The sequence below is a fragment of the Spermophilus citellus genome (genome assembly GCF_964194105.1).
Source record: "Spermophilus citellus genome assembly, chromosome: 17".
Taxonomy (NCBI): Eukaryota; Metazoa; Chordata; class Mammalia; order Rodentia; family Sciuridae; genus Spermophilus; species Spermophilus citellus.
The window spans coordinates 49241392-49255758 of record NC_138199.1 but is presented as its reverse complement, the minus strand read 5'-3'; the positions used below and the strand labels follow the sequence as shown (position 1 = coordinate 49255758).

Here is a 14367-nt window from a genome sequence, read left to right as displayed (position 1 = left end):
AAGAGATGAAAGATGAAAGATGCCCACTTGTAACACCTGAGTACAGAACACAGCCAGTAAGAAGGCTTCATTTTTCCAGATGCCAAGGCTCCATAGCAGGGACTTGGAAGAGGGCCTCACTCATTTTTGATACACGTGGAGCGAGGGTATAGAGGGGGACTCAGTCCTGCACTGATATATCCCTACTGGTCTTGAGTGGAGGACTGAGGATGAGGAATTCTGAGCCAGAGACTTGGCCTGGGCTAGGCCCACATCTGGGTCAGGGGAAGGAAATCTGATAAACCCATTTATGCTTGGCCACTCCTCCCTCCTCCCACCCTCCCTCCCCAGTAATTTGCATTTTCAATTCAAGTCAGAGATAGAGACCTGAGTCTTAGTTCAATAGCAGAGATTTAGTCTATTTAGTTAAACACATACAAGAAGCCTTGGGACACACTGGACGCTGATTGAAGAATGATAAGGGATTTTTTTTTTCTTTTTTTCCCCAGCCCTTTCATTTTAGCAATGGAGTCCCAGAGCAGGAAGGGAATTTACCCAAGGAGAGATGGCTGGAGAGCATCTGTGCTCAACCCCTTGGCTCCAGCACACAATCCTTACCTCTCCTGGGGCTGTCAGACCAGGGCAAACACAGCAAGCACTGCATGAACAGGATCCACCCTTAAAGAATATTGACATTGTCACTTTTCTGGCTGGGAAACTTCATCTCACACAGGGCCCTCACACTCTTGCTGTTCTTCTCTCCTAAGGATCACCACAGCTGGCGACTCTTTCCCTCTTGTCCAGATACTCCCTGACCCTCCAGCCGAACCTAAAGCTTGCCCGTTGTTGTGGTCACCTGCAGAGACCGAGGGACCTCATCCAAAGTTTCTTTTGGATGTCAAGAGGAGAGGACACCACACACACCCTCGAGGGCTTGAAAGGGTTTATTATTTACCTGCTTGTGGTCTCAGTAGAGCAGGGCCAGCCTCTCAAGCGGGTCCCACAGGGCTTGAGAGCCAGGAGAGGAGGTCGACTCTGGTTTTTATCATGGTTGGGGCCAGTGTTCAGGCAGGAAGGGGCTTGTGAGTCTGCCTCCATTGCCAAAGGAAGCAGTACCAGGTTTTCTTATCCGCTCATCACGTGTAGGATGCTAGGGGAAGCAGGAGGGCTGAGGCTTAAAAGCCACCAGCAACGTGCCTGTGTTTCTCAGTCTGCATTACTAGATGGGTCCCTTCTACCTAGGGAAAAGTTGACCCATGGAGATGACATGATCAACTCAACTGGGGAATGAAATGAGGCTGTGGATGGGAATAAAAACCAAAGGACTTCCGGTCTGTGGCATGAACTTGGGATTTCTTTTTCCCCATCTCTCCAGCCCAGACCCTTCCAGTCTCCTACATCTCCCCTCACGCCAAGTCCATCTCCCCCAGATCTGTCTGACACTCCCCTACATTCCTTAGCCAGGCCCTCCCCTTAGCAGTCGCCCCAGCTCCTGCTCCCACATTCCCTCTGGACACTCCCCTGGAGTGGAAAAGCTATCCCTCATCCCTTTCCTGCTCCCAGGCCCCAGATCGGACATGCTGCTCATTCCTGTTTGGGATGGTCAAAGAGATAAGGCCTGGCGTGGAGCCATCTGTCATCACGGACTCCAAGCTGTTTGGGGCAGGACCCCTGCCCACACTGAATGTCCACCCTGAACCCTGCCCTGCTGACCCTGGCCATCTTCCCTTCTTTAGGAACAAGGTGGAGGAGCTAAGAGGCCACTGGAAGAGCAAAGGCAACATTCAGCTTTCGTCCAACTTCCTGTTCCTTGACCCTGGATGTCTCAAGACTGACCATGAGAGAAGCTGGGTCACTGCTTAGGAACAAATGCTATCCTAAGGGCAGACAGGGACAAGTGTCCTCTCCCCAAACACCACAGAGAGGACTGTTATCGCAGCTGCTATTGTTTAGGCACGTCTGCCTGGCTGAACCATATCTGCCTGGAGTTTGTCTCTTAAAGATACAGCTGTGTTCAGCGGTTTCCATCCATAGCCAGGTCTCTCCTGAATCACATGATGCTGTACATCTAGGTAACCTCCTGAGGTTTAGCTCTGACCTAAGGCAAATGAAATGAGAATCTTGATCTCACAAGGATGAAATGATTTGTAAACTGTAAAGTCAGGCTGGGGCCCCTTCCCAGGCTCTGATTCCAATTTTGTATTACTCGTCTTTTCATTCTATTCCTTAAAGAGAGTGCCAAATTATACAAGCTTCAGGTCCCACCAAACCTGGATCTGTCCTAAGGATTGTACAACTGTTAATTATTAGCATAAGTGATTAAGAAGGACTTTAGGTCAGGTATAACACTGGAATCAGAAGTAACAGAGAAATCCTAGCTGTGTGGCCTTAGTCAAATTGTTTAACACCCCTGAGCCTACATTTTCCTGTTTTAAAACATAGTTAACATCTCAGTATGTGAGGGATTGATGATATTTATAAAGAACCTAGTGTATTGCCTACTTTATATGTGCTTAATGTGTGGTATTTTCCTTCTTATTGTAAGAGTATACAGAAAAAAGACTGCTGGGGAAATGGGTCTTCGAGCGACAATAAGGGATTCAAAGTGCAGAGTTACCTTCTGAAATTCCCTTTCAGTTTGAGTCTTCTGTCCATTATGAGATCTTTGGCCTCCTCCACCTACCTCCATCTGGCACCACCTACTACACACCTGTGGGGGTTGGTGTCCCCGCCCAGTCTCCAAACATACAGTTTGAGCTATGGGATGAGGGAGGGGCCATTGGGATTCTGTTAGGTTTGGCCCTGAAGACAGGAGTGGATGAGAAATGGGCTCAGTCTGGACCCAACTCTCTGGCCATGCAGTACGCTCTAAGGAGAAACTCGTTTCCATATCGACAGCCTTATCCCTTGATACCAGAAGGCTTTGCCCAGGAGAAAATGCGTCTTTTTGCTAATTACAATTAGCGATGCTTGGTTATTACCACTGCAAAATATCTGTTTGGCTTTGCTGACGAACCATTCCCAGCTTGGAGCATGATGGGTGGGAGTGGGTGAGCAGGAGAAATAAATCCCGACAGACAGCGAAGGTACTGGGTGCGAGAAGAACGCCCAGAGACCGTCAGTCATCCCTTAGGGATTCACGGCGCTGCGGAAGCCACTTCACCATTCCAACCAGCTGCGCGCAGACGTCGATTCCCAGATATGCCATCGCCTCATCTGTCCAGCCCGGACAGCCGAGGTGGCCGCGCCTGGAATGGCCTTTCCAAGTGGCAGAAACGGCTTCAGCGAAGCGGCCAGACAAATCCCACCCCTGGCCCCGCCCGTTCAATCTGTAGCGCTCTGGAGGAGACGGTTCCTGGGAGAAGCGAGGGGCGGGGAGAGGAAATTCAAGCCTTTAGGGGTTCCTGACAGGTGTCTGGGGAAGAGGGCGGAGCCGGGGTAGGAAGGATGAGAAGGGAGGGGTGGCGCTGCCCCTTTAAGAGGCGGTGGCGGGGCCGGGACCTTTTCTCTTTCCCCGGAAGGAAAGCGGAGCCGGGACTGGGCGCGCAAGGTGGGGAGGTGCGGGGCTGGGCGTGAGGAGGCGGGGCGCACGCCGCGGGGGACCCCTCCCTCGCGTCCTCCCTGTGGTCCACAGGTCTGCTTGGCCAGATCCGCCGCCTGGCCGGGATAGAAGGCGATAGCGCGGTCAAGGGGGCGCGGCCGGGACAAGCTGGGGGCCGGGTGCTCTGGGTGTAGGGACTGTGACCCGGCAGCCGGACAGGCGTGAGAATAGATCCACGGACCTTAGAAGGAGATCCGAGGGCGCAGACCTGGGCAGATGTGAAACTGAGCCGGCTAGGAGCGAGAAACTGATCAGCTCCGGGCGCAACGGCGCGGCGGCTCGAGTGTCCTCTGAAGGCGCCCGGAGCAGGTGAACAGGTCCTCACTCCCCGCACCGCGCCCTCGAGCGCTCTGGTCCCCGCCCCGGCTCGCGCTCAGTCATGGGCCCCGGCCCCAACCGCGCGCCCCGCGCCCCGCGCCGGATGCTCTGCGCGCTCGCTTTGATGGTGGCGGCCGGCGGTCGCGTCGCCTCCGCCTTCAACCTGGACACCCGATTCCTGGTGGTGAAGGAGGCCCAGAACCCGGGGAGCCTCTTTGGCTACTCGGTCGCCCTCCATCGGCAGACAGAGCGGCAGCAGCGATACCTGTAAGTCCGTCTGCGGGGGTGGGGAAGAAGAGAGTATGTGCGGGGGTACGGATCCGGAGCTGGGTGGGAGCCCTGGGCCCTCGGTCTTCCAGACCCGCTGCCACTGGCCACTGTGATCTAGGATTAAGGGGGCGGGTATCCCGGCAGCTCTCAGACTGCCGGGTTTGGCGGGAAGTGAAGGATTGGGGAGCGGTAATCATTGGCGAGTGCTGACTCTGCCAGAACCTGTCTAGACGACACCTTTCCACCCTTCGAGAGCGGAAGTGGGGTCTCTGTTGCTTGAGCCGGCTACCTAGCATTGGTCTTTTCTCTGCGGGACTGGAAGCTGGGGAAAACTGCAAGATAAACACCTATCGGACCCTCATTCCCCTCTGCCTGGGTAGAATCCGCAGCAAATGCATTTAAGCCCCACTTACACCTTGCATTTAGTCTGTGGCCACACCAACCACGCCCTCTGCAGAGTCAGCCTGGACTGCCTTCTCAACTGCTTGGCGTTGCAGTGAGGTGATGGGGAGTCTGGGTGTTTGGAGCTGTCCAGAGGCTCCTTCCGACTCCTAGAGGAAGGGGCAGTAGAAGACAGGCTTGGTCTCTGGAGCCCACCCACAAGCGGAGGGCTCTCCCACCAGACCTCTTCCCTGCATTCCTCAGATTCATGTTGAACCGGCAGCCCTGAGTGTGTTTGTTTTGGTTTGAAGAGGGAAATTGTGTTTTTCTTTTCCTTCTGCCCTCCTTCCCCACAGCTGCAAGGAGAACCCGCCAGCGTGTATGAGCGGGAAGAGCTGGGGGTTTCAGAGGTTTCTCTGCATGGGCTCAGTTTGCTGAGGATGGCAGCTGGGGAAAGAGGGTGGCTGGAGGAGATAATGTTGCCCGGGAAAGGGCAGTGGCTGGGACAAATCAGGCAGGCCCCTTTCACCTAGGTGACCTGCTAGGCATCTTTCTCTACCTGGTCTCTAACTTGGCTAAACTAGAAGACCTGGTCAGCCTAAAACTGAGTTGAAAATGCTCCAGCTATAACTGAGGCCTGCAGAAACTTGAAGTTTGGAGTGTTCAAAGTCCAAACTCTGCTTCAGCTACCTACCTGCCCCTGCCCTGCTGGCCCAGCCCTTGTCCAGCCTACCTACCTGAACTTATCCTCTCCCCCATCTGGCTTTCTTCTCAGAGGGTAGGGCCACCACACCCTTCCCAGCCGGGTTTAGCAACTTCAGTCTGGCTTTGGCCAGCCTTCCATCATTTGAAGGCCCTGAGTGACCACCAGTGAAAGATTCTATAGCAATGTTTTTTTTCTACCCTAGCCCAGAAAATAATTTTCAGTTTTTAAATTTTTTTTTCATATATTTCACATATATATGAAGATGTTGATGGACCTTTATTTTATTGCTTTATTTATATGTGGTACTGAGAATCGAACCTAATGCCTCACACAACCCCAGCCCCGATTTTCAGGTGTTTTGATGCAGAATCTCCATGACATAAAGTAACACAGTGAAAGAGAAGATTGGACTGGAAAGAAAGAATAAAAACTGATTCTTCAGCCCTTCCCTCTCTACTATGTGATCTTGAGCAAGTATTTCCCTGCCAGTGGCCAATTTTTCCTTAAAAAAGCGTTGGACCTGAATCTATGTGTTCCTCCCCACCTCTGTTGGCCTATGAAAGGCAACTTGGCATTGTTGAGGGAGAAGCGGCTCAAAAGTCCTACTGCCAGAGTCTTGTCTTGGATCTGTCACTAACACCTGAGACTTTGTTTGCTCACATATCAGCAGAAGGGGAACGACATGCCTTTTCCACAGGGTTTTAGTGGGACTTTCATGGGATAGTGTGTGTAAAATGCTCTGTATGTGCCTAATTCTCCAAGGACCCTCCAGAGGCTCTCAGACTGAAGCCAGGATGGGGTACACCCACTTTGCCCATGGGCTCCACCCAAGATAGCTCAGCAAAGGGGTTCTTCTTTTTGGAGAAGTTTCAAAGTTGCTGAACCTTTGAGTGGCAGGTGGTTCTAGATAATTTCTGAGTCTCCCCATTGGGTACCCTCAGTCTCACCCAGGGGTCGTTCTTTCTCTATCTTGATTCATCTCATCTTACAGAGTGCAGCCCCCTGGCCCTTTGGAAAAGTCAGCTGGCCCTAGCTGGGCTTAGCTGCAACCAGCTGTGTAGCCAGATGTGAACAGCTGTCTGAGCACCGAGCTAGTAGCTAGTAGGTTAAACTGCAGGTTTCTATTCTTTTAGCCTCAAAGTCCCTTTGGGAGAACCAAAGTGTTCATATGGTTCTGAACAGGCCTTTTGTCTGGAGTTCACAGAAGGTCTCCAGGAGATGCAGGGACCCCTGAAATTATATGCAAATCATGTGTATTTGAACCTCATCCTAGGGACAGGAGGAGGGAAGAACACAGCTTTTGCGTTCTTAAAGAAGGCTTTGTTCCAGAAATGGCTAAAACCCCAAGGTGGACACTCCTTGCTGTGTCATCACCTTCATCTCTGCACTCGGGTTCCCCACCCACAACCAGCCCCAAGCTCCCAGTCTCTGTAAGGGAGGAATGAGGACCAAAGCACTTTTTGTTTGTTTGCTTGTTTGTTTGGTTGGTTGGCTGGTTTTTGTTTTTTTGTTTGTTTGTTTGTTTGTTTTTTGTTTTGGTACTTTGGATTGAACTTAGGGGCACTTAACCACTAAGCCGCAACCCCAGCCCTTTTTTGTTATTTTATTTAGAGACAGGGTCTCACTGAGTTGCTTAGTGCCTTGCTAAGTTGCTGAGGCTGGTTTTGAACTTGCGATTCTCTTGCCTCAGCCTCCCCAGCTGTGATTTAGAGGTGCCTGGCACTTTGGGATTCTTAGCAAGAGGCATGAGGAGTCCTGGGAGGCAGAAGTACTGTTCTTCTGGGAGGTGGTTACTGATCCACCCCAGCACCTGCTTTGCCGTTCCCTGGTCTGGCCTGATCTTAGACTCTAGGGGATCCCTCTGGGCCCCCTCTCCTTTCCTCACTTGCTTGGAAATAAAGATGTCTGGGAGGCCTCAGGTGGGAGTGGCTGCAGCTCCTGGAAATGAGGTCATACTTGGGGCAAGGGGAGCTGGGCAACCTGTTGTGCTTTCCCAACATACATTTCCCTGGGCAGGCGGCCGGCAGCCTCTCCTGCTAGTGCCAGCAGAAGCAGCACGGCAGCTTCAGGCTGAAGGACTTTTCCCTGGACTTTCTCCAATGACCAGTCCAGGCTAGGGGGCTTCAAAGTGGGCAGGAGGTAGGGAAGGCTGATCTTAGAAATAAGAAGCAGCGAAAGGGACTCCATCAGAGCTAAACCAAGGAGGAAGATGATATCCATTGCAGCAAGTGGGATTGAGGCTAGACGACTTGAAGAAGAATGCCCTGCGGGGTCAAATATGGAAAAATCCTGAAGAGCCGGGGAAAGGGAGAAGAAACGGGAAAAATAGTCTGTTGTGCTTATTCCATTACTTGGAGCACCCCCCCCCCAGCCTCTTTCTGCTGTCCTCATTTTCTCCTTCCCTCCAGCGTGTTGCTCTGGTTCTTGGGCTGAGTCACCAGGAGGAGAGGGGGCTGTGTGGGCAGCCTAAGGAGGATGGGAGGGCTGCAGTTTCAGCCTCCATAGGAGCAGCCTCTGGGGAGGTGGCTAATTTGGGCAGCAGGGCTGGCACAGGGCTGGCATCTGAGCATCTAGGAGCTGCCCCTTCCCACCCCAGGGCTTTAGGCCAGAGCAGATCCCCTCCCCCTCCTGCTTCCTGGCCTGGCATGGGAAGGAGCCCAGGGGCTAAGGACCCTAGGAATAAGGCAGGGGACTGAGTGCTAGATCCCCTGGCCTCCTCCTCTTTCCACAGGTTCCACCTACACTCCCGAGATGAAGGAGTCTGTGAGGTTGAATCATAGAGACTGTTTCTTTGAGCATCACCCCAGTGCCCGGGGGGCCTCCTTTTTGAAGTGAGCCAACTTGGTGCCCTGAACTCTCCTGGGCCCCATTCCCCAGCCTTCTCCAATTCTACCACTTTGTGCTGCTCCATTAGCTTCGTGCTGCCCTGGAGTAACACTGGGGCCGGGTGAGGAAGAACTCAGGGCTCAGGGGGTCTCCAGAGGCCAGGAGGTGCCTTCAGAATGGAACAGACTCAAGGGTGAGGAGGCAGCTAGGTGAGAGCCCTTGAGCCATCTTTTCCTCCACACCCCCTCCCTCCCAGCCCAGCTTGACTCCAGGAGAGGCCAGGTCCACCTCCTGTTTTCCTAGAGCTTCATCCGGCCACCCTTCACGGCCTCTGCCTTCTGACTGGCTGGGAGTTGGGTTAAACGCTGATCTGAGAGGGGTGGGTTTTTGGACTGCCTGATCTGGACCAGCCCCAGCAGCAGGTAGCTAGCTGAGGTTTTCATTTGCATAACAATTTGTATCTCATTTGCATATTAGTAAGGTTCCCTGCAGCCTCTGGATTCTCCAGCCCTCACCACGCACACCTGGCTGTGACTGGGGAAGCAGGAACCTGACTCTCTGCAAACCTGCCTTCCCCTATGCACACGCAGGCCTCTGGCTGGAGACCCATTGGATCCTGGGCTGGGAGCCAGAGGGCCTTAAAGGGCCTCTGAGCGGGCCAAGTAGGAGCTAAAAATACTCCAGGGGGTGTGGGGAGGCTCCTGTGGAATCTCTGAGGGGGGGACCTAGGATGTGGGTTTGGGATTAAAGCATTGGTCCTGCCCCCTCCTCCATTTGTGGGCACAAGGCAGCTCTGGCAAGGGGGGTGGGTATAGGTGGTATAGGAATTTGTTTAATCCAGTTGCCATTTATGCCCAGCTCTGCTGGCTCAGTACCTCAGGCAGCTAGAAGGAGGGTTCCCTCAGCTCCTCCTGGCTGAGGTGAGGGAGCTGGGAGGCAGAGAGACCCCACTCCTTGGGCACCTCCTGCTGGCAGCTTGGACAGGGCAGGAGCAGCATGAGGGCAGTATTTCCACTACGTTGCAGTTGCATGTCCTGGAATGCAACCTGGGCCCCTTAGGGTCCCCTTCACTGCTGAAGCCTGTACCCTTTCAAGGTCATCATAGGTGACCTCCACCTCCAGCTGATACTGTTTTTTCCCTAGAATGACTCTAGCCACCAGTGCCCACACCCTCAGTGACTGCCTGGTATCGTCAGGCTGCGGGAGCCCTACTTGTGTCCAGTCCCCTGCTCCCTCTAAAGGATGGCAGTACTCTGTTCCTTTCCCCTCTGCTCCAGGCCCCCTAACCTGGTAGGACTGAAATTCCTGGGGTCCCTGAAGGGAGTCTGGGGTCATGCTAGAGCCAGTCTTGGTGCCACAAGAAATCAGAACAGCAGTGACCACATCAGCCATGGCTTTAGTCAGAAAGCTTTTTACCAAGTGAACCCATTTATTCCTCCAATAACCCCCAAAGGTGGGTAAAATAGCTGCTGTTTCCATTTTACAGATGAGATAATCCAGGCTCTGGGAGAGGAAATTACCCTTGGAGACAGAATAGATCCTAGAACAAGGTCACCAGCTCCCAGGCTGTGATGTTCCTTTCCCACGGGCCCTGGCTTTCTTCATCTGTTAGGAGCCCTGGGGGTGGATGTCCCTGGGTGGTCAGGCAGTGGACTCACTGAGCCACCCTCCCCATCCCAGGCAGAAGGTGACTGACTAGGCCACTGTGGCTCCCTGTCGGCCTCCCTTCGGGGCTCATAATCTCATAATGTTACTCTTCTTGGGGAAGCCCAGCCCTCACTCCCAGGAACACTTCCCCAGGGTGAGGTTTGAGCTGCAGATGTGAGGTGCAGGCAGAGGCCACGCCCCTTCCCAGCACCCCAGGCTGTGCATTCCTGAATCCCAGTGGGAGGAGACACTCCAGGCCCCAGCTTGCCTGGCCCTGCCCTACCCACTCCCTGCCTCCTTCATAAGTAGGTCCTTGGCAGGGGCTGCAGGCACAACCCTTGCTTAGCACTTCCAGAGTCTGATGGGAGCCCTGGAGCCCAGTTCTGAGCCTGGGGCCTCAAGGTGATAATGTTTCTGGGGCCAGTTGGAGGAGCACCTGAAAGGTGCATCATCAGGATCAAGGAGGGGTCCTGGCAGAACATTGAGAGGCTGCAGGGACGCTTCTGGGGAGGAGGCATAGAAGAACTGGGTTCTCCAGCAGGGGTGCCCTGGATTCGAGAAGGTCAGTGGTGGGCTGAGGAATTTGCCTCTTTCACGAGGATGTCTGATGGTCGTGGCCCCATGACTATCCTCAGAGATAATATTTCAGGGCTGATCCCTCTGGTTCCAGCCACCCCTTTGGTGTGGGATGGATTGCCAGGGCTCTAAGCACCCTTGTAAGAGCTCATTGTCAATGTCATGTCCCCAAAGATGGATTCTGGAGGCAAGGAAATAGTCCTTGCCCATCCACCGGAACAGGGCTGCTGGACCACGTCGTTCAAAGTGTCAGGTCATTGGAACCCAGTTCTAGGACTCCTCCCCTCTACCTTCATCTCTGAGGCCAAAACATTCCTTTGAAAACCCAGATCTGACCATGTCATCTGGTTGGGTTGCCCTCTGTGGCTCCTCCAAGGCCCTTCCCACCCTCTCCTCCTGTCCCTCCCCGGATGTTCCTGGGCTCGGGCTCTATGGAGGGCCTGAGCTCTGAATCACCCTGCTTCCTCATGTTTCCTGGCCCTGGCACATGCAGTACCTTTGCCTAAAGTGCCCTTGCTCCCCTTCTTCATCGGGTGACCCCTGGTCATTGTCCTCAGACACCCTCTTCTGCAGGTCTCTCTGTGTCCTTTTCCTGTGGCACTCACTGTCTGTTCCTGCCTGCCTTCCCTTACCCTGGGCTCTTTCCTGGAGGGCAGGGGCTGGGGTCCATTCTTGTCCCAGCCCAGAGCCTGGCACAGAGCCAATACTCAGTAACTGGGTGTTGAATGACAAGTTGGCTTGGGGGGGAGATTGGGAGATCCTGAGCTTGGAACCCCCTGCCTCCCTGCCTGCAGGCTGCTGGCTGGTGCCCCCAGGGAACTCGCTGTGTCTGATGGCTACACCAACCGGACTGGTGCTGTGTACCTGTGTCCCCTCACTGCCCACAAGAATGACTGTGAGCGGATGGATATCACGGAGAAAAGTGAGGAGCAGTGTCTGGTGGGGAGGCACAGCGAGAGGACAAGGCTTGCTTATGTAGTTTCGAGTGATTTCTGATCTAGTGACTAGTAAAACAGCGAGCCTTAGAGCAGATGTGGGATTGGTAGATACCAAAGTTATGATGGACTGAAGAGGGGAGGAGCCGGGGCTGCCCTACTGGGGTTGGGAGTCTAAGAGAACTACTGCCCTCTGGGGGTTCGGAGCACTGGTATATGGGGTGAGGTGCCCTGGTTCATGATCCCTCCCATGCCTTTAGGTGACCCTGACCATCACATTATTGAGGACATGTGGCTCGGGGTGACTGTGGCCAGCCAGGGCCCGGCAGGCAGAGTCCTGGTAAGTGGGCACTCACTGCTGGCCCTGCCCTGCCCCCTCTCTCCTTCCTTCTCCAGGGGTGCATGCATGTGGCCTTTGCAAGTGTCCATTCCAGTGGCTGCATCTCCACAGGCCTCTCTATCCTTGCACTCTGTACTCCAGGGGAGGGGGTGTGTGTCTGGCTGTCTCCCAAGGCCAGGCATGGCCTGGGTCCTGTCTGAATCACCCGCTTCCTCCCCGCACCCACATGGGGTGTTCTTCATTCGTGGGAACTTGCAGGAGCAAAGGGCAGGGAGGGCCCCAGGCGGTTGGGCGCTGGCCTGCCTCCTTCCTGGGAGTCAGGCTGCCGGAAGAGGCGCAGCCCTGCTGACCCCAGCTTACCCAGCTCTGCTTTGGGGGCTACTCCCTGCTGTCAGTTGTCACTTCCTACACACATCCTTTAGTGTTGGCCCCTGGGGGTCTCCATTTCCAAGGCCCAGATGGACATTTTTGTTTTCATTTTAAAATTCATGTAAAATATACATACAGTGAAATGTACAGATTTGAAGTTTCTAAGAGGGTTTTTTTTTTATTTGTTTGTTTTGGGTTTTTTGTTTTGTTTTTGTTTTATAGTACTGGGGATGGAACCCAGGCCCTCACACAGGCTGGGCAAGTGCTGTATCCTTGAACTACACACCCAGCCCATTTCTGTGAGTTTTGAGGGATATGTATATACCTGCGTAATCAACACGCATGAAAGATGGAGCATATGTACATCACCCCAGAAAGTTCTCTGTGCCTTTTTATAGTCAATTGCCACCCCTGTAGCCATCACTGCTGTGATTTCTGTCACCTTTGAACACTATTCCGAGCTCCAGGTTTGCATCAGTTCACTGAAACACGTTTTTGTGACCCCTGTTGCGAACGGTTATAGGTCTACGAGACCATTTAAAGCCATTCTAGATCCTGAGTCCTTAGCAATGAGCTAATCACTCACCCATTCAATCATTCCACAAATATTTAGTGAGTACCTACTGAGTACCAAGCACTGTGCTAGTCCTGGAAACTTAGGACAGGCTCATGTGACATGCTAGTGGCTCTCATAGCTAGAAGGGATCAGGGAAAAGCAAATAAACAAGAATGGGGCAGTTTCTGATTGTGCCTGACCCTAGGCTATTTTAAAACACCCCCCTTTTTCTTCTTTCTGTGTTCTTGCCTGGAGCATGCTTAACACATGCTCTACCACTGAGCTACACCCCCAGCCCTAGAACACACTAATCTGATTCACTGGTTTGTCCAATAAATCTATATTGAGTAGCTGCAGGGGGCCTGGAGCTGTGTGTAGAGTCACCTTTATGAGGCAGCACAGTATCTTGTGTTTGAATATTCTCTGCCTCTATGTAGGTGTGAGATCTTGGAGAGGCTACTAAACTCTCTGCTTTGGTTTCTTTATCTACAATGGGGGAAATAAGTGTCCCCACACTATGGAGTTGTTAATGTCTGGCAAACAGTAAGCACTCAGTAAGTGTTAGCTGCTGCTATTATTATTATTATGAGTATTACTATTATTATTCCAGTTTAATATTGGTCCTTTTATTAAGCAGACAGGGTCATCTGGGGACAGAGAGAAGCAAGTCCCCTAATCTCTCTGGAAATGACCCATTTTGGACTTTAGAATCTAAGCCCCACCTTCCCTCATCCTTTCTCCTAGCTGTCTTAGCTACTCTCAAGTCCATACAAATTTTCCAAAAATTGCTCTTGACCTTCAGAACAGATTTCTGGATATTGGAAAGGGAATGTGAGTTTAATTATCACCATAGAAAGGAAAAGAAACCGGGGGTTCTCCTTCAGTCCCACAAAGCCCGAGGTGCCTGGGCCAGAGGAGATAGCTTTCCCTGGGCCCCTGCTCTGGCTAAGGCCTCATGTGTTGGGGGGTGCTCCCCAGGTCTGTGCCCACCGCTACACCCAGGTGCTGTGGTCAGGGTCGGAGGACCAGCGGCGAATGGTAGGCAAGTGCTACGTGCGGGGCAACGACCTAGAGCTGGACGCCAGCGATGACTGGCAGACCTACCACAACGAGATGTGCAACAGTAACACCGACTACCTGGAGACGGGCATGTGCCAGCTGGGCACCAGTGGCGGCTTTACCCAGAACACCATATACTTTGGAGCCCCTGGTGCCTACAATTGGAAAGGTGGGGACCATGGAAAAAGGGAGGAGGAGCAGAGAGCACTCACCACCCACCCCCACCCCACCCCTTACCCTGTTAGCCACTGGGACTGCCCACCCCAGACCATCCCCACTAGGGGGCAGGAGAGATGGGCAGAAGCCCTTGTGCCAACAGTGGCAACCATGACCTCCACTATTTTAAAGCATTTACTGTGTGCCAGGGACTTTCTTAATTATACTCTTACAAGGCAAGTGTTATTATAATACTAATTTTATAGGATAAAAAAACTGAGCCTTAGAGAAGTGAAATAAATAGCCTCTGGCCAATAGTAAGTTCTGAAACCTGGATTGTCATGTGGGTCCATCTGACTGCAACTTAGCCACTAAAAACTTATTTATATTTATTTATTTTTGTGATGCAGGGGAGTGAACCCAGGGCCTCACACATGCTAGGCAAGTGGTCTACCACTGAGCTACGTACCCAACCCTTTATATTTTTGAGACAGGGTCTTGCTAAGACAAGCTGGCCTCAAACTTGACAACCCTCCTGCCTCAGCTTTCTGAATAGCTGGATTATAGGTGTGTACCACTGTACCTAGATTCAAAACTTACTTTAAAAATAAAACATGCTCCTCCTGGAACAACCACTAAATAGTACAG

At 52.7% G+C, this 14367-nt stretch overlaps 1 protein-coding gene across 3 annotated transcripts in view; it reads left to right on the top strand.

Annotated features, from left to right (window-relative positions):
* Positions 1 to 3565: 3565 nt before the first annotated feature.
* The window catches only part of ITGA3 (integrin subunit alpha 3), a 28781-nt gene continuing 17979 nt past the window's right edge, over positions 3566 to 14367 (top strand). For 2 of the 3 annotated variants that reach the window (XM_081270304.1, XM_081270305.1), the window contains exons 1-4: positions 3566 to 4165; positions 11099 to 11226; positions 11500 to 11579; positions 13483 to 13732. In XM_081270304.1, the coding sequence (XP_081126430.1) occupies positions 3960 to 4165; positions 11099 to 11226; positions 11500 to 11579; positions 13483 to 13732 (664 nt within the window). In that variant the 5' untranslated portion in view covers positions 3566 to 3959. Of the gene's footprint in view, positions 4166 to 10066; positions 10291 to 11098; positions 11227 to 11499; positions 11580 to 13482; positions 13733 to 14367 lie in introns of those variants that run through there. The other variant, XM_081270306.1, reaches the window with a different exon arrangement.